Source organism: Primulina huaijiensis, chromosome 2 (genome assembly GCF_012295235.1).
Source record: "Primulina huaijiensis isolate GDHJ02 chromosome 2, ASM1229523v2, whole genome shotgun sequence".
NCBI lineage: Eukaryota > Viridiplantae > Streptophyta > Magnoliopsida > Lamiales > Gesneriaceae > Primulina > Primulina huaijiensis.
The window spans coordinates 19,322,808-19,341,893 of record NC_133307.1 but is presented as its reverse complement, the minus strand read 5'-3'; the positions used below and the strand labels follow the sequence as shown (position 1 = coordinate 19,341,893).

At 35.2% G+C, this 19,086-nt stretch overlaps 2 protein-coding genes across 2 annotated transcripts in view; both read left to right on the top strand.

Annotated features, from left to right (window-relative positions):
- Positions 1–748, top strand: part of LOC140959541 (WAT1-related protein At5g07050-like) — a 2,244-nt gene extending 1,496 nt beyond the window's left edge. Inside the window, exons 6-7 of the mRNA XM_073417438.1 lie at positions 8–159; positions 247–748. Of these exons, the coding sequence (XP_073273539.1) occupies positions 8–159; positions 247–451 (357 nt within the window). The 3' untranslated portion in view covers positions 452–748. The remainder of the gene's footprint in view (positions 1–7; positions 160–246) is intronic.
- Positions 749–15,924: 15,176 nt separating this feature from the next.
- On the top strand, positions 15,925–18,741 carry LOC140967921 (nascent polypeptide-associated complex subunit alpha-like protein 1). The gene is made up of 4 exons (XM_073428713.1): positions 15,925–16,082; positions 16,990–17,059; positions 17,976–18,103; positions 18,220–18,741. Exons 1-4 carry the CDS (start codon positions 16,026–16,028, stop codon positions 18,550–18,552), a joined length of 588 nt encoding a protein of 195 aa, XP_073284814.1. The 5' UTR covers positions 15,925–16,025; the 3' UTR covers positions 18,553–18,741.
- The last annotated feature ends 345 nt before the right edge of the window (positions 18,742–19,086 follow it).

Below are 19,086 nucleotides of genomic sequence, written 5' to 3'. Positions count from 1 at the left end.
TATATAGGGCATTGTTTCATCGAGCATTGCATACTATGTTCAAGGCCTTGTGATGCAAAAACGAGGGCCGGTATTTGTCACAGCCTTCAGTCCGTTGATGATGATCATTGTGGCAGTCATGGGATCTTTCATTTTGGCAGAGAAAATATACGTTGGAGGGTACGTATAGATTTCGAAACAACTGAAGAACTGATCAAACGATTCATTTTTCGAGTAATTTTTCAAGCTTAATCTACCTTTTCGCAGAGTTATTGGGGCAGCATTGATAGTGATGGGACTGTACTCGGTTCTGTGGGGAAAATACAAGGAGTACAAAGAGAAAGAAGCAGAGGAAATTCTTGAACCAGTAAAGGCCGGTGGCACCAACAATGGAAATGCCAATCAAAATGTAATGATTATTGAAGATATTGAAGCAAATAGTGTCGGAATGACGCAGAAAAGTGTAAAATAAAAGAATGTTTGTTCCAGCAATTGCCATTGGTGCTCCAATGCCACAGCCTCCCCTGTTGGCCATTGAAGCCCCGAAACCTTAAACCTGTCGGGGGAAATTATTACAAGAAATATTTATATGTAGGTTTTTTGCTCTCTTCTTGTTTTGTTTTTTAAAAAATTGTTCTTTGATGGGTTTTTGTCCCTTTTGCTATTAGTTTTTATCATGATATGAGAAGAAGTAGATTTAGGAGTTTGTAATCTCTGGTGTAATCTAAAAATTTCCGAAGAATATTTCATGAAAAGTGTTTAAATTTTTTTTTAAAATAAATTAAAATAAAAAAAATGAGTGTGTTTGCAAAGTTAGTGTTTTTCTTTGCGTCCACTTCGAAAATCTGCTGACATCTGATTCAGAATCCCACTTACAAATCTCTTATTTGGTTTTCTCTCAACNGTTCTTGTTGGGATGATTATTACTTTTTATAGTTAGATTTGAAAAGTTCTTGTTGGGATGATTATTACTTTTATAGTTAGATTTGAAATATTTGTGATCAAGATAAATACGATAAGATAATATTTATATTGTGTTATTTTTTCCGTAATTTAATATGATGATTGCGTTTAATGAAAGTTGCACCTTAGTATTGACTCTTATGAATTCTCTTATGATTCCCTCGTGACTTAAAACATGTTATCAATATGACGTTGTAAACAACTGATAATGAAAACAAATCTCATTATGTTGATGCTCGTGAAGAAACACATGTTGTCAATATTCAATTTTATTAAGATATTCAGCGGTGCTTTAGAATTAGCACAAGTATTATTATTCATAAATTGGTGCTCGTGAAGTAGTATAAAAAATATTAATCAAAAGATGCAAGATTTCTTGATATTCAAGAATAATATTAATATAATATCCAAGATTTAATAATATTATTGAAGGATAGTGATTTAATGTCTTTTAGGTTAAATGAGTTTTTGAAGATCTTATAAATAAAGAAATTTGTAACAATTTCTTTAAGAATATTGAGATAAGATGTGAAATTGTCAATATTTATAAAGAATATGATTAAATATCTAATATTGATCAAATAATATTGACATCATGATATCGATTCAGATCCAGGTTGGGATCCTGAGCCTGATTGGATGAAGATGGACCAACCTAATCAATTTTCAACATCGGCTCAGCATGACTGACTAGATCAACTATATTTATTTTTACAGTTGCAAAACGATCTGGTATAGACGTATAGTCACTGATTGTTCTGGTACTACCACAATGGTTTCTGTCAAAATCAATGTTCTTCTGGTACATCAGTCCCCAGCACACTCTTCATAATTTCAGGTTGTTCAATGATTATATTGGAGAAAGAGAGCATTTCTTATTTATTTCATCAAAAATTTTTTGTGCGATGGACTGCAAAACTTCATCAACATTAGCTAGTGAAATCTCCATTACTAGTGGAGACGCAACTTCTTTTGGTTGAGGAGAGGAGTTAACATAGTTTCAGGAAGAGGCACACTCTCTGTAGGCTAAACACTAGGAATTTGTTGAGCTTCTTCATTAAGTCCTCAAACTGATGGAAGGTTTTGCGAGCATGACTGCTCCGCTTAGGGTTTAGCTCTTTTCTTAGAGGCTAGCTGACTCGCGGTCTCAGCAGTCTTCTTCTTTACATCAGAGGAAACTGCTAGGATCAATACATGCTCGTCTTCCCGGACTTTCACTTTCATTTGCAAGGTCAATAGATTCATGTCCAACTTATTGATAACAACAATATCATCAAACAAAGCCGTACATTGTTTATCATAGTTCACTCTTTGTTCTGCGCAAATACTGGTTAGCTTCCCGATCTTAATCAAATCCACAAGATAATTTCTTCTTAGTAAAGCTTCAACAATAACACTGGTCTTGGTATCCTTCAGAACGCTTTTTTCCAACCCTATTTCTATGTCCAGTGCACTTTTGTTCTTGAGCTTCTTCAGGTGGTTGTCTGTTTGAATCTCAACCCAATTATCAAAGTACTTGATTTCTTCTTCTACGTATTAATTCACTTCATCCATCATCAGTTCAATTTGAGTTTGAACTGCTGAGATTGAATCATCATCCTTTCAAAAAAAAAAAAACTTTCTCCTTGCCTTTTCCAGAGGCCAACTTCTTTGACAAATTGGAGTCCAGTCCTGACGCTGCTTTAAAATGCCGGATTCTTCAAGTTTCCGCGACTTTGGGTATGTTCTCCTTGCGTGCATCTTTTCCTCATATGATAAAAATTGATCTTTTCTTTAATAAAAACATGTTCTAGGGTTTTATCAAGTAGGAACATCCAGAAAAATGGAAAGAAATCGATGTAGAATATTTTCCTTCTTAGCCGTGCTGGGCGGATGGAATTACCCCTAGCGCGCTTGTCACGCAAAAATTTTATCTCTGTCGTGCTAGAGCGGGTAAAAATCTCCGCCCCAGCGCGCTTTTCTCGGCTTTCCTGTTCATCTTTCTTCATGTGCACGCTAGGGAGGAAATTTTCATCCGTCCTGGTGCGCCTTTCTTGAATTAATCTATCTTTCTAGCCCATATCACCTGCAAATCGACCCAAACACATGAAAAATAATGCTTATGCTTAACATATAATAAAATAACTAAATTTACACGAAATCTCACGACACATGTATGAATGTGATGAAAAAAACAATAAAAACACGCAAAAACGACACCTATCATATACTTCTTGCGGCACATGTACCATAACTTCAAGAAGAAATATAGGGGTGTGGAGTTGACATATTTGTTTTGAAAGGCTGGATGTAAATCAAATAAGACTGAGTAATTGCCTAAAAAATTTCCAGCATAGCATTTTGCCTAAAAAATTTCCAGCATAGCTTGCCCAAGGTGAATCTTAGTTATGAGACAACTAGTAATTGCCAAAAAAATTTCCAGCATAGCATTTTGTTAGAAGTAAGTTCAGAGCAGACTCTTTGAGTGATGTGGTGGTGAACAATCTATGGAGTCATTCACCAATTACATATTGGATGCAAGAGACAGGCTAATCTGTCTCACCATATTGAGGAGAATAAAAAAAAAACAGAAGATTTCAAGGAACTATTATGCATTCTACTCGGAGACCTTGAATACAAGGTTCAATGCTTGTCTGCACGAGGTATTTTTGGACAATATGTGTTTACTTGGGGAAGAAGATATGTACATATGGCATGTTCCAGTTATGTGGTTATAATTGCTCACATGCTTGCACAACAATTGATCAAGAATGACTGAAAGTTGTAGATTTTGTCCACAAATATGTCAGAAGCCACTCTTCAGTTGTTCATTTCTCAGAAGACTGCTAAGGAATCTAGCTCTGCATATGATCAACAGGATCAGCCTCTCAGTCAATCAGTTCAAGAAGCAACAGTAAAAGAACTTGCAGCTGATATAGACCAAGATGTTGTCCCAGATCAGCTTGCTGTAGTGGAATTTTCTCAGAAGAGAAAGGGGAAAGAAAAAGCTCCGACTGTAGTATTCTCCCATGAATTGCCACTAGCAGCTGATGTAATGATGAACACCATTCTTTCAGAACTGAACAACCTTGGTTCAAATATCAGTCAGATCAAATCTACTCAGCTGTTGCACTCTTTAAATCTAGACACTTTAGAAGATCATACAATGAAGGACTTGAAGAAGCAGAAAATTACTCCCTCTGTCCAGAAACCATCAGCCGCACCAAAATTGCCATCAACAAATCTGATGCTTCCTGAGACTTTCTTTATGTTAGAAGCCACTCTTCAGTTGTTCACTTCTTATAAGACTGCTAAGTCGTCTAGCTCTGCCTATGATCAATAGGATTAGCCTCCCAGTCAGTCAGTTCAAGAAGCAACAGTAGAAGAACTTATTGCTGATATAGACCAAGATGTTGTCCCATATCAGCTTGCTGTAGTGGAATTTTTTCAGAAGGGAAAGGGGAAAGAAAAAGCTCCGACTGAAGTATTCTCCCATGAATTGCCACTAGCAGCTGATGTAATGTTGGACACCATTCTTTCATAACTGAACAACCTTGGTTCAAATATCAGTCAGATCAAATCTACTCAGCTGTTGCACTCTTTAAGTCTGGACACTTTAAAAGATCATACAATGAAGGACTTGAAGAAGCTGACAAATGATGGTGTTGCCCTTTTTGACACATTCAAAAAGATTAAAAGATAATAAGTTACAATTCCTACACTGCTCTCCTCCCAAGAACTACTCAGCAACCAGATTGATTTTATTCATACAAATCTATCTAAGAAAATTTATATAATGCAGAATCAGCTGGCTGAGGTATCTGCTCAAGTTAGTTCAGCATTCCTCCTCTTCACAAGAGTGACATGTGTTGACAAAAAGGGGGAAGAACATAAGATGGAGGCAGCAAGAGCAAATAGCAAGAAGAGAACTGAACTAGACAAGTCAACTGATAAATGACCAGCTGAGAAAAAGTCTAAGAAATAATATAAGTGTCCTAAGTCAGTTGTTGATCTGAAGAGTGCTTTTTTTTTTCTTTTTGAAATGTTTGTACGAATATTTACTTACCTCTTTCAAAATTAATAAAATCATTATTCCTGATTATGTACGAATCTGTATATTATTTTATCTACAATTAGTTTTGTTCTCTATCATCAGTCCAAGAAATCTAAGTTTTGTCTAATACCAAAAAAGGGTAAATTGTTGGAATATTATAAGTTTCAGAGTTTGACAAATTAATCCGTAAGAGAACTAAAGAATCAAACTGGTCGAACAATCGAATAATCGTAACTGAAGACTTCGTTTGAGCTGAACTGGAAAAACCTTATCAACTAAAGTATTCGCAACGGATACGACATAAGTTAGAACTGATAATGTACAACTGAACTGATCGGCTGATCAGTTGACTTCTAATCAATTGGCTACGTCATCAGTTGAAGTATCAGCAGATAGACTAACGGGTCCTATCAAAGTATAACAGATGAAGAAGAATATAACAGTTTGAATATCCCGTACTATCGTCAAATAAAGTAACTAGACGATGATTCAACGAATATTTGTCATTTAATGCATTCGATACAACCGTTGAGATCGAAGACTATATATAGCTGATCGAATCAGTTGAAGAAAGCTAGTGAAAATACACGAAACAATCAAGCTAGAATCTTCAATCAGTTGCTATACTTTTCGTGAGTATTTTCTCAAGTTTACAGATTGCACACTAAAGCTCTAAATTCATTGTATTTATTAGTAGCATTTAGGCTACCAATTAGAGCGTTTCAGTAATCACTGTAAAAGAGTTGTTAGATTTTAGTTTGACAGTGACTAAGACCATCTGAAGTGGATTATTACAATCTGTTGTAATTTATCAAAGTCTTTTAGTAAAATCTTATCCTCGTGATAGAAGAGATGACGTAGGAGCATTTGAATCTCCGAACATCCATGAAAATCTGTGTGTTTATTTCAGTTATACTGTAAGTTTTACATTATATTATCCTTCAGTGTTCAATCTATATTTCAGTCTATTTCCGTACTTTTATCAGTTGACTGATTTATATCGACAAACAAGATTTTGGGATCAGTTCCTCAAAGAACTGATTCATATTTGGAAAAGGAATATTAAAAAATCACAAGTGTTTATTCAACATCCCTTCTAAATACTTAAACTCTCTTAACTGATCCTATCTGAATTTTTGGGATTTCTTTTTTTATATAAAAAGAATATATTTGACAGTGAATTTTCTTTTTTCTTTGCTCGTACTTCATTTTTTTTGCTTTATTGTGCATCAAAAATTTGTATTTTAGGCTAATAGAATTAATATTGCTATATCATCTGACTGTTGCATCTGTTGCCTACAATTTGTTCGACGAAAAGGCTTAATCAGCCCTGCATTACAAAGTAGTTTAGAACAAGTCTCAGGAGGAGAAATATTTTTAGATTTCCAGTCAAGATGAAATGTATTTAATTTATTTGTTATTTATTTATTAAATTAATCAATGTTTTTTTTAATTCTTAGGCTAAACATGCCTCCTAAGCACATGTTTGGGTCTAAAAAGATTAAATATTGAAGAAACGATTCAAAGTCAAGTTGGAAATATTAATAAATACTTTGTTTCAAACAAAAAAAATAGCTGCAGTTGTTGGAAACGTGGTTGATAATTCAATAAACCGATAACAAGATAATGAATTTGATGAGAATGAAACTAATACTGAATAAGCCGTAGAGTCTGTCAATATGGATGGATTGAATGATCATGAGAAAGATGATGAGTATGTTCAACATGAGAACTTGAATCGAGAGACTTGCTTTGATGATCGGGCAAAGTAGGACAATATTGATTTAAAAAAAAGTTAAACTTTTTAGTAGAAATAGGTCCGAAGAGAGATATCCTTAATGTTTTTTCTAAAGATAGCCCTACCAGACATTTCAATTCGTCACATTAAAAGAGAATTATGTCAAACAAAGAGGAAAGTGATAAAATATGACTATTATATTTAGTTTCTTCTCAAAAGATTTTTTTTGCTGCAAGTTATACAAGAAGCAAGTAACCAAGACTGGAAATGGCTAGTTAGTAAATCAAGGATACAATGATTGACATAGTTTGAGTCGATGTCTTGCAAATCATGAAGTGACTGAGAAGCATATGGAGTGTATGACGAATTGGCTTGAATTGGAAAGAAAGTTTAGAATAAAACAGTGATTGATGCAGGTGTACATGTACAAATTAATAATAAATAAAAGAATTACGTTGGAAACAATGGTTATAGAGGATAAACATAGTCGTTCAACGATTGACGAAAAATGATACTTGCAAAGGTAAGAAAAGCAAAATATTTTTCAATCTTATTATATCGTACTCTTGATAATAGTCACAAGGAGCTCCCTTGTCATACAAATTTGAATGATTCAAAAAGTTCTACAAAAATAGAAGAATATTGGGTTCACTTTTGTATGTTGATGATAATTCAGGACTTGGGCTTTTATGTATTTTAAAAATGCTTTAGTCGATATTGATCTTAACATTGATGATATTAGAGATCAAGGATATGATAATGGATTTAATATGAAAGGAATACATAAAGATGTACAAAAAATGTTACTTGAAATGAATCCCAGAGTTTTTTTTATACTCCTTGATGTTGTCAAAGTCTTGATTTAGGTTTGTGTGATATCACGGATTGCTGTCCCAAGGCTATGTCATTTTTTGGAGTGATACAACAAATCTTTACATTTTTATCATCTTTCTACTAAGCAGTGGTTTCAAAGGTGATGTGAATAGTTTGACCGTTAAGCCATTGATACAAACATGATGGGAAAGTCATGTTGACAATGTTAAATCTATAAAGGAGAAAATTGCACATATAAGATATAATTTGATCTTTTTATTCGTTTAGATTTTTATGTTGTCTTTAACGTATTGATTTAATTCGAAAAATTTATTATGGAACTAAATGAATGCGAACACACATTAAAATTGAGGAGTCTTTTTTACAAAAAATTAGACTCACCCAAAAATTGTTAGGATCGGCCTTGTGTGGAATTTTAATGCTTCAATTTACTAATGTGGATAAAAAAATTTGGCAGGATAAACATCAACATCATGATCCGCAATCAACTATTACAATTCATGCAGACAGTGCACCATCATCTAATGCACCTCATTCAGTGTCCATGGATCAACTTAAGGGATGTCCAACAGTGGGATCAACTACATCAGTAAAGGTTAGCCCATATTAACATGTAGATTCTTATGTTACCATGTTCTCAAATATTTTTTTTTATTCTCAAGACTTGGAGAATCTGGGAAGAAGAGTGCAAATGAGCCATTTTAGAAGAACGGGTGCAAGTGCAAGTTCTAGTTCAAATACAAGTGCTAATGCAGGTGTTAGTGCCGGTGCTAGTGTAGATGCAACTGCCAATATAGGAACTCAAGGCACATATGCATCTATTGATGTGTATGTTAGGACAAGCTCTAGTTCACATTCTGTTAGAAGAATCTAGGTTGCTGATTGTGTGCCTTGGTTGATTTGGAAAAAAAAAAGTCATCTACTTGACATGCCTCTTCAGGGGCGAAAGTTTCAGGACCATTGAAACTGTTGCAATTGGTCCTCCTAAAATCACCACACAATTTCTCGTCGCCACCATTCACTACCAACGAGTATGTCTTGGGTTTGCACCATCAAAAGAACCCATAATTGTTCAATGTGCAACTATAATACATCGTACCTTTCGATTTTTTCTTCTCGAACATCACGATATTAATTTCAGCCCATTGTTGCAGGCACACAATGGAGGAATCAAGATACCTTATTTCTGATATTGGCTTGGCTGTCGCATTTCTACATACTTCATATTAATGGAAGCTTCTTCCAAGGATTTGATTGGTATAGTGAAGATGAAGAAGCCAAAGAATAAAAGAGTCCATGGATTATATAGTATATATAAGGGGCATTTTAGAAAATTGCTGTAAAAAATTGATAAAATACAAGCAACACTTGCACCTTCCACGCGTGCAGGGTTATCATGAGCACGTGAGCTAATATTTTAAATATGCGAGGACTGTTGAACCTATTAAACAAATTCAGAGGTTTATGTTCTAATTAGAATATTTACAGGAGGTCTGTACACATTTAGTCCTATTTTATAATTATAAAAGATAATCTTATCATATTTCTGTTCTAATTAAATCAAAAACGTTGAGAAAAAATTATGTGCAACATATATATTATAGGCAAAAACTTGTGTGAGACGGTCTCACGGATCGTATTTTGTGAGACGGATCTCTTATTTGAGTCATCCATGAAAAAGTATTACTTTTTACGCTAAGAGTATTACTTTTTATTGTGAATATCGGTAGGATTGACCCATCTCACAGATAAAGATTCGTGAGACCGTCTCATAAGATACTTACTCTATATACATTCATCGAACTTTTTAAAGAAAAATAAATTTTACTTCTTAGATTTTCAATTTAATAATTTTTATTCGGTGGAGTATATGATGTAAGCAAACCCAAAAAGATGTCAATAATTGAGAAAATCCTTAATTATCGATTTTTATTAAACTCAAAAATGTTTATGCAAAGGTTAGTGATAAATTCTAAATAGAAAGTTAAAATATAATTGAATCAAGAATTTGAATTAACTAGGAAATCCAAAAATCTAATCTAAACCAATCTTAAATAAATGAAAGATAAATAAACAAAATAATCTGAAAGATATTGATAAAGTCATATAATAGTTTAAGATAAAGATGAATATCTTAATTCATGTTTGCATCATTCTCTCGGGGTCGGAAGGATTCGAATCTGGAAGGGTTGTAAAGTTTCCTAATAGGACATATGGACTGGACCAAAGATGAGGGACACCAATCATCCATGTGTTGGCATGAAACGAGACATGTGCGGCGGAACGATCAAGGTCATCATAAAAATCCGCAAACATTGAGAAAGGACACAAAAATAATTGTAAGGCAAAAACAATTGCCAACTGTGCTTCAGTAACTTTGCCCATGAATTAATATGTGGCTTTCCATCTCGAGATCGAGAAGAATGAGATGAATCAGAAAATAGAAGAAGAACAAAAGAGATACGAAGCATGTAATTCATTTCTTTTCTGTATGTTCATTTACAATTGAGCAAAGATATATATACAAATCCAACATACACGATGTCGACAGCTGGAAGCAATTCTGTTGTAACCGACTAAACAAATTGATTCGTCTAGACTATTCTTAAAACAATGGGCTTGCCATATATCTTATGGTCTTTATCATTTTGTTTCTTGGACTTCGGAATTTACTTAACTTGCCTCAAGCTTAGCAGGGGATGAGGAACCACGCTAAGATTGAACCGAAGTCGATGAAACATCATTGTAGAAAATGGTTTAGTAAGTACGTCTGCAAGTTGATTAGTCGAAGGAACATGAAGTACTGAAAGTTGTTTGGCCAAAACTTTCTCACGAACGAAGTGAAGATCAAGTTCCAGGTGCTTAGTTCTTGCATGTAAAACTGACTAGCAGTGAGTGCAATGGTGCTGAAATTGTCACACCATAGAATAAGTGGATTTGAGACAGTAATGTGAAGTTCATAGAGAAGGGATTGAATCCACAACGGCTCGGATGTGGCATTTGCAACACTTCTGTATTCTGCTTTAGTGCTAGACATGGATACAATAGGTTGCTTCTTGGAGCTCCAAGAAATAAGAGAGGACCCAAAGAACCAACAAAAACCAGACATGGAGCGACGATCATCAGGATCACTACCCCAATCAGCATCACAGAAACCATGAAGAGTAAATGCAGAACTAGGATTTAAACGAATACCAAAACCAAGAGTGCCACTTAAGTAACGTAAAATATGCTTGACCACCTTCCAATGAAAATATGAGGGAGCTTGCATAAACTGACAGACTTTGTTGACACTAAATGCAATGTCAAGTCTTGTAATGGTTAGATATTGAAAATCTCCTACTGTACTACGGTAAAGCGTACCATCAGGAAATGGATCCCCATCTTTACAAGATAATCTAAGACTCGAAGTCATCGGAGTCGGCAAGGCTTTGGCATTGTTCATCTTGGTGCAAAGAAGCAGATCCTGCACATACTTAGTTTGAGTAAGAACCATTGATTTATCCAATGATCGACAAACCTCAATACCTAAAAATAATTTCACATCTCCCAAACTTTAAGGGAAAACTGATTGCTTAAGGTTGAAATGAGTGATCGAACCCGAGCATTATCACTTCCTGTGACTAAAATGTCGTCAACATATACTAAAACATAAATGACAAAATCAGCATGAGTTTGAACAAATAACGAACATCAGCTTTGGATTCAACAAAGCCCATAAGCTTTAGAGTATGATAGAGCCGTGCAAACCAAGCTCTCGGGGCTTGCTTGAGACCATATATGGCTTTATTTAGTTTGCACACAAGAGAATTGTTGTTTTTTGGAGCTTTGAAACCTGGGTTGACGCATATACACAAGCTCAGTAATTCTGCCATTGAGAAAAGCATTATTGACGTCAATTTGTTGAATTCTCCAACCCTTAGCAACAGCCACAGTGAGAACAAGTCGAATGGTGTGGATTTCACAACTGGTCTGAATATCTCTGTATAGTAAAGCCCCGGGGTCTGAGAATAACCCTCAGCGACAAGACGGGCTTTGTGTCTAGCGATGGAACCATCGGGATTAGTTTTTAGTTTGGATACCATTTACAGCCAATGATGGGCATGCTAGAGAGTGCTTCAACAAGAGTCCAGGTATGGTTTTGCATTAAGGCTTGGTATTCAGCTTCCATAGCTTTGCACCATTCAGGATGTGTGCTTGCTTCCTGGAAAGAAGATGGTTCCCAAATATTAGAATGAAAAGGTAAATTAACCTTGGGCTTAAAGATCCCGTCCTTTGAGCGAGTAACTATTGGATGAAGATTCAATATGGGAGGCGTAGGGGGGCTGTGAGAGTAGGTGAAGATGACGGGGAGAGTGTATCACTTGATGTAGGGACTGATTGTGATTGAGGAGAAGTAGAAGATGATACAGTAGGTGTATTGTCTGATTGTGGAGGACATGAAGTAGATTAGGCGTCGACGGGTGGAGTCATGGAATGAGAAGGAATGAAAACATATGTAGAGGCAGGAATTTTTGGTAACTAAAGGGAAGATTGAGGCATGAGTGTGGAACTAGACACAACAGAGGACTTGAAGAAGGGAAAACTTTGTTCATGAAACTTAACATGTCTAGAAATGAACACACGACCAGTAGCATTAATGCATTTGTATCCTTTGTGATTGTCACTGTAACCAATAAATGTACATGGAGTTTAGCGGAAGTCAAGTTTGTGAGTGTTATAATCACGGAGACATGGAAAACGAAGACATCCGAAGGTTTTAAGATGTGAATAATCTGGTGGCTTTTTGAACAAATATTGAATGGGAATTTTTCCTTGAAGAGCTATAGTCGGTAATCTATTTATGAGATAGACTGCTATAACAAAAGCATCATCCCAAAAGGATAAGGGCATTGATGAATGAGCTAAAAGAGAGAGTCCAGTGTCAACAATGTACCAATGTTTTCGTTCAACAACCCCGTTATGTTTCGAAGTATAAGGGCAAGACACATGATGCTTTATTCCATTGGTTTGAAGGAAAGAACTCATAGCTTGAAATTCCCCACCCCAATCAGATTGAAGGGCTTTGATTTTTTTGTTGAGTTGAAGTTCAACATGACTTTTGAAGTGCGCAAAAACTTGAACAACTTCTGATTTTAATTTAAGAAAATAGATCCAGGTAAAACGGCTAAAGGCATCAACAAAGCTTACATAATACTTGAAACCATTTCGAGAAGGAGTGTGGGCAGGACCCCAAACATCCACAAAAATGAGTTCAAAGTGGTTCGGAAAATTGTATTTGAGAAGATGGAAACGAGAGTTTTTGACTTTTGCCAAGTTCACAAGCTTCGCATAAATGCATACATTTATTTATTGGAAAACGAAAATTACAATTAGATAGAATTTGCTTAATAGTAGAAAGAGGATGACCTAATCTATAGTGCCATTGATCTAGAACACTTGAAGAGGCCTTATTGAATGCTGATGTGAAAAATGAGGACTCCAGCAATCGTCAGAAAGTGTAGAGTGGAGACATGTAGGTTGGGATGCAGCAGTAGAATTAGGTGGCCCAAGGTTGAACTTGTACAAGCCTTCATGTAAAATTCCTCGGAGAAGAACAGCTCGCGTGGCTAGATCCTTCACAAGAAAATAAGAAGGATAAAACTCAAACATGACATTATTATCAAGGGTAAATTGGCGAGCGCTTAAAAGAGTTTTAGTTATTTGAAGAACATGAAGTAGGTTTTTCAACTAGAAAGGCCGAGAAAAAGAAGATGAACCAAATTTAGATTCACCAATATGTGAGATAAACAGACCTGCACCATTGCCCATATAAACCTTACCACCGCTAGTATACTCGGAACCAAGTGTGAGATTGCCAAGATCATTCGTAACATGGTGAGAAGCTCCGGAAGCTGGAAACCACCACTCATCTCCTGCAGATTCACAAGTGGTAGTGGCAATAGCTGCTGATGGATAAGGAGACTAAGGAGATCGATATTGACCTTGTTGTGGTGGTCGAAAAGGGCCCGATGAAGGGGATCGAACGGAACTCGAAGGTTTGGCAGTATACTCGGCATCAAATCTGTAATAGCATATTCCATCGACATGACATGTGACTCCACAAATTTGACACACAGGTCTGTCATTGTTGTTGTTCCAAAAACGTTTGCCTCCCCGAGTATTTCTGCCACGACCACAGGCTTGGGGAAAGGAGCTTCGTGGTGAAAAAGAATCATCAGTCCTCTTTGTAGGAGGAAAAGTAGCTTCATTAACTGAATGAGGCAACGTTTCATTGTTAATATTATGAGACTCCAGGCGTCCTTCATGAGCTAAGAGAAGAGAATTCACCTCTAATAATGTTAGAGTATCAATTATTGAAGTAATGTGAACGACAACAAAGTCGTATTCCAATCCAATGCCACCAAGAACAAATAAGATTTGATCATTCTCACTGATAGAGTGACCACAAGCAACTAAAGTATCTATAATGTTTTTCATTTTGCTTAGGTAATCTTTCATATTTTGATTTCCTTTCTTCATGGTTTGCAGTTGTAGCTTGTATTGTATCTCCTTATCTTTCGATCTTGAGGCAAATAATGTTGATACCTGAAGTCAAAATTGGGAGGACGTATGAAACCCGATCATTTGGCTTTGGACAGCTTCAGTCATGGAGGACAATAGAAAAGAAAATAAAAGTTGATCTTGTCTACTCTAGGTAATGAACTGGGGGTTGATGTCGTCGGCAGTGTTCTCAACATGAACCACTTTAGGAGGGACATGAGGTGCTCTATATGAAACATTCTAACCCCAAACCACGAATTCCATCAATAACTTGGAGATTCCACACAAGAAAATTCTCGTCGCTAAGCTTAACCAAATTAATCTGGTTAGCCTGGTTCACGAGTAAGAAGCTTACATTGGCTGCTGGATTAACAGTGGTGTGAGTTGTAACTCCACTGCCGAAGATGGCATCAGCTATGGATTGAGCTCTGATACCAAATTAGAAAAACAGAAGAAGAACAAAAGAGATACAAATCATGTAATTCATCTCTTTTCATGTTCATTTACAATTGTGAAAAGATATATATACAAATCCAACATAGGATATGTCGACAGCTGGAAGAAATTTTGTTGTAACTGACTAAACAAATTGATTCATCTAGACTATTCTTAAAATAATGGGCTTGCCATATATCTTATGGGCTTGAGACTGTGGACTTTATCATTTTGTTTCCCGGACTTGAGGATTTGCTTTAACTACTGCCACCTAGCAGCGACACGGCCCCGAAAGTGAGTGGCAACTTGTTTTTGCAAAAGAACATCCTTGAAGTAGAGTATTGCATCTATAGATGCAAGCGAGTCCAACAGTTCATCCTGTTCCGATTTACCCAAAAATTCAAGGATATTCACCTTGAAGGATGCTTCCTAGCAATGATCATCATTTGTGGCTATTACGACGACAACTCAAGGTGGCCGGACGTGACCACGAGGCGGTGCAAAAAAAAAAATTATCATCTCATTCTTGACAGCTGGAAGAATTGATTAGTGCTCTAATTGGCTTGCAACCCGGAAACTTCCTGGCATAGGAAGGTTATCTCGTCAACGATGGTTGTGAGAAGATCCAAAGCATCGACAACACAACGTCCTGGAGGCATGATGGAAAAAAATTTGGGTAGAATCGTTGGTTCTGATATCAACTGATGTAAAACAAATCCAAAGAGAGTTGAGAAAATCCTCAATTATCAATTTTTTATTAAACTCAAAATTGTTTATACAAAGATTAATGATAGCTTTTAAATAGAAAACTAAAATATAATCCAATCAAGAAATTGAATTAAATAGGAAATCAAAAAACCTAATCAAAATCAATCTTAAATAAACAAAATATAGATAAAAAAAATTTAAAAAGATAAAATCATCTAATAGTTAAGATACAGATGAATTACTTGATTAAAGTTTGCATCAGCATAAAACCTCAAGAGAGAAAAATAATTAATTTAGTTATCATATCTATATTTCTATATTATTATATTATATTATTAAGTGTGAGATCTCTAGAGTAACTACTTTAGAGGATACCAAAATATTTAATTTCATAATTACCTTCTTATTCAACAAAAAACTAACTCAAATCATTCCATATTTTACATAGAAAAAAATCTAAATAAAACTTTCTTTTTAAATCGAATAATTTTTCTAAATTGAAAATTTCATGTTAATTGTTTAATATTATTTGATCAAATTAAAAATAATAATTACACATACCACGCATGTACATCTTTTATTAGTATTTTATTAAATTTACTAAAACAATCAAAAATAGAGAAAAGTGTATCCAAAAAGGAAAAACGAAAAAGGAAAATAAAAAAAATTAAAATTGTAACATATAAGCTACGTTCTTACAAGTGTCGCGGACTTTCTATTTCGAGGGTTTCGGGTCCTGTTTTCTTCTTTTCACTGAAACAACCACCTCCTCCATTTCTTCAACAATTAACCATGACTCAATCGCAAGAAGAATTGTTGGCAACTCATCTCGAGCAACAGAAGATTGATGTAAGTTTTTTTTTTTCTTTTTTCCAATTTATGACTTTTGAATTTTATTCGTCTGTTTGGAATCAATTATTTCGTTGTTATGCCGTTTTTCTTTTGTCTGCGGATTGGTGATTTGATAGATTCGTCGGTAACTATACGTTCTTCGGAGGGAGATGCTTGAGATTGCTACTGGTGTATTCCTTCTGATCTGTCTTCCCCTTCTTTGTTACTGTAGTTTTTGGGTTATTTGGGTGAACTGCGGTTTTCATGGTTTGAGATGATAAAAGTGCGATCCGATTGTGCATAGCAAAGTAAATGAATCTAGTTTAGTAGAAGAAATATTTTACATTCGTAATCAACATCAATGCAGTATTTTTTTTCCATTAAAAAAGTTACCTTTTAACAGTGGTAGAGTAAAATTTTCCTAATTTTTAATTTTTTTCGTACTTATAGCTGATGTAAAAAGGATTTGAGCTCGCCGTAGAAACAAATTTTTAGTTTTTCTTGTGGGTTATGTTGGAAAATTCATCCTGTGAAAGAATATTTATTAACCAATTTCTTGCTATGCAAAATCTTAGTGCAGTAAAAAAGGAAATAGTGCTCCCACATTTTCTAACAAAACAATTCTCCCATACAAGTGTTCGACTATAAATAAGAGCAAGTTTCGTTTAACCATGTGGGGGTGAGAGACTGCTTGAAAATTGTTTGAAAAATTAATTTTTTGGTTCTGTTACTGATTGAGAGGGAGGTTGAGTAATTTTTTTGATTATACAAAATAATTTTTTTGACGTGATGTCTCTTTGGTATTCATGCATATAGGATGCCTGTCCATCTCCCACTAGTGGAAATTTAGAGCTGCACGTGCTATGGAAATATAAATGTGTTGCTAACTGATGGTTTTTTTTAATTTATTTCAATCAATGTTCAGTATGATGAGCCTTTAATTGAGGATGACGACGACGATGATGATGAGGAAGGCGATGAAGATGATGCCGAAGGCATGTGTACTGTACCCTCTTGATTTTGAAATTGTCTTTCCTTTTGTAAACTTGAACTTGTTTTCACTTTTAAATAACTGTATATAGTTTTGACCTTAACAGAGTTCAAATATTTGTTCTCGGTTGAGTTGTGGAATTGTTTTTTGTGACTCATATTTATGAGGTTAGTTATCTTGATTGAGCAACTATCTGCACCTACTTATAATGGAAGAGTAGCTTAATAGTCTCTTGGTGACATCTTTATGGTTTTTCCTAAAAAAAACCTCATCTTGTCCGTGGTTTTTAATTCCTATCTACTTCTAATATTTATATTTATTTATAATTTTCTCTAGATTGCTTTACACAGAGAAGTGCATCGAGTCTTTGGCCACTATTTTGTTATCGCAATGTGTGTATGTCGACTGTGAGTTTAGATATACATTTTGTTATTAACATGCATCACCTTTCCTTTCCATTCGGCTTTGTAAGTTTTCTGGCTTCTCAAAGACTGTTAAAGAAAAGTTTTTGATGTATCATTTTGGCGATTATTAAAACACACTGTGTTGGGCAGTTGTGATCTATGGCCTTCCGTGAGTGGTAAAATCTTTACATCTAAAAATGATGTGTCAAGTGTCTCCAGTTGGTGAAGCAATAGAATGTCAGAAAGCAAGACAATTCAAGCATCTTTGAACTTCCACTGCTGATGCCTGCAAACACTTTATTGCTCAAAGGCTGCATAGTTTTAAAATTTCCATGCTTGTAATCTGGTAAATAGTAATTACTTAACTGATGTGGTGCCCTAGCAAAGAGTGATGGCGTAATGACACCATCAGATTAGAAATCTCTGAAGTAGTTACATTTGCTCTTTCCTGTAGAATTTAATGTTTATGTATCATATTTGCTACGTGGACAAAGTCGTTTTTGTTTCTTTTGGTAGGACAAGAAGATGCCAGTGGTAGGTCAAAACAAAGCCGAAGTGAGATGAAGAGCCGCAAGGCAATGCTAAAGCTAGGAATGAAGTCCATCCCTGGGGTCAGCCGAGTCACAGTTAAAAAGAGCAAGAATGTTTGTACCACTCTCATTTTTTGGACATTTTCATGTTAATAACTAGATATATAACTGCCTCAACCATGTTCTAGCATTGTCAACTGACACTAGTATCTGTGTCAACGATGTTTCAGATCCTGTTTGTGATCTCAAAACCAGATGTGTTTAAGAGCCCAAATTCAGATACTTATGTAATCTTTGGAGAGGCAAAGATCGAGGATTTGAGTTCACAATTGCAGACTCAGGCTGCGGAGCAGTTTAAGACTCCAAATCTCACTAACATGGTCCCGAAGACTGAGGCAACAATTGTACCTCAAGATGATGAAGATGTTGACGAGACTGGAGTTGAACCGAAGGACATAGAGCTCGTGATGACGCAGGCTGGGGTTTCAAGAGCCAGGGCAGTCAAATCACTCAAGGATGCAGATGGAGATATTGTCTCTGCCATCATGGAGCTCACAAACTAGAATTACACCTGCTTTGTATCTGCTTCTCTTTAAATGGTCACAATTTTTTCTTTGAATATGTCTGAGGCCTTGAATCGTTGATGATATGAGTCATTTGATCTGAAAACTTTTCTTTGTTTTTGTTGAACGTGTTCTTGTGTACAATCAGCCTCCGCTGAATCTGATGAAAATGTTCTCCTTTCGTGCTTATGATTTACTTATCAAAATATATTTTATGAAGAGTTTACGTTTTTTTTGAGGCAACTCCGTTGATCGGGCAAAATGTGGGCTCAAAACCCTACATGGAACTACTTTAAACTTTAATTGAAGTTCTCTAAAAATTTGACTTCCAAATCAAAAACAAAAATCAGTCTTTTTTTAGTTAGTTAAATAAAGGTAATTAAATAAATAAAAGTTTTCTTGTTTTTATATTTATAATAATAAATAATATTTTTTTACATAAAAAATAATATTTTTTCATGAGATCTCAAATAGGAGATATTACGATTCGTATCACAAAATTGACTCGTGAGACTATATCACAAAAGTTTTTGT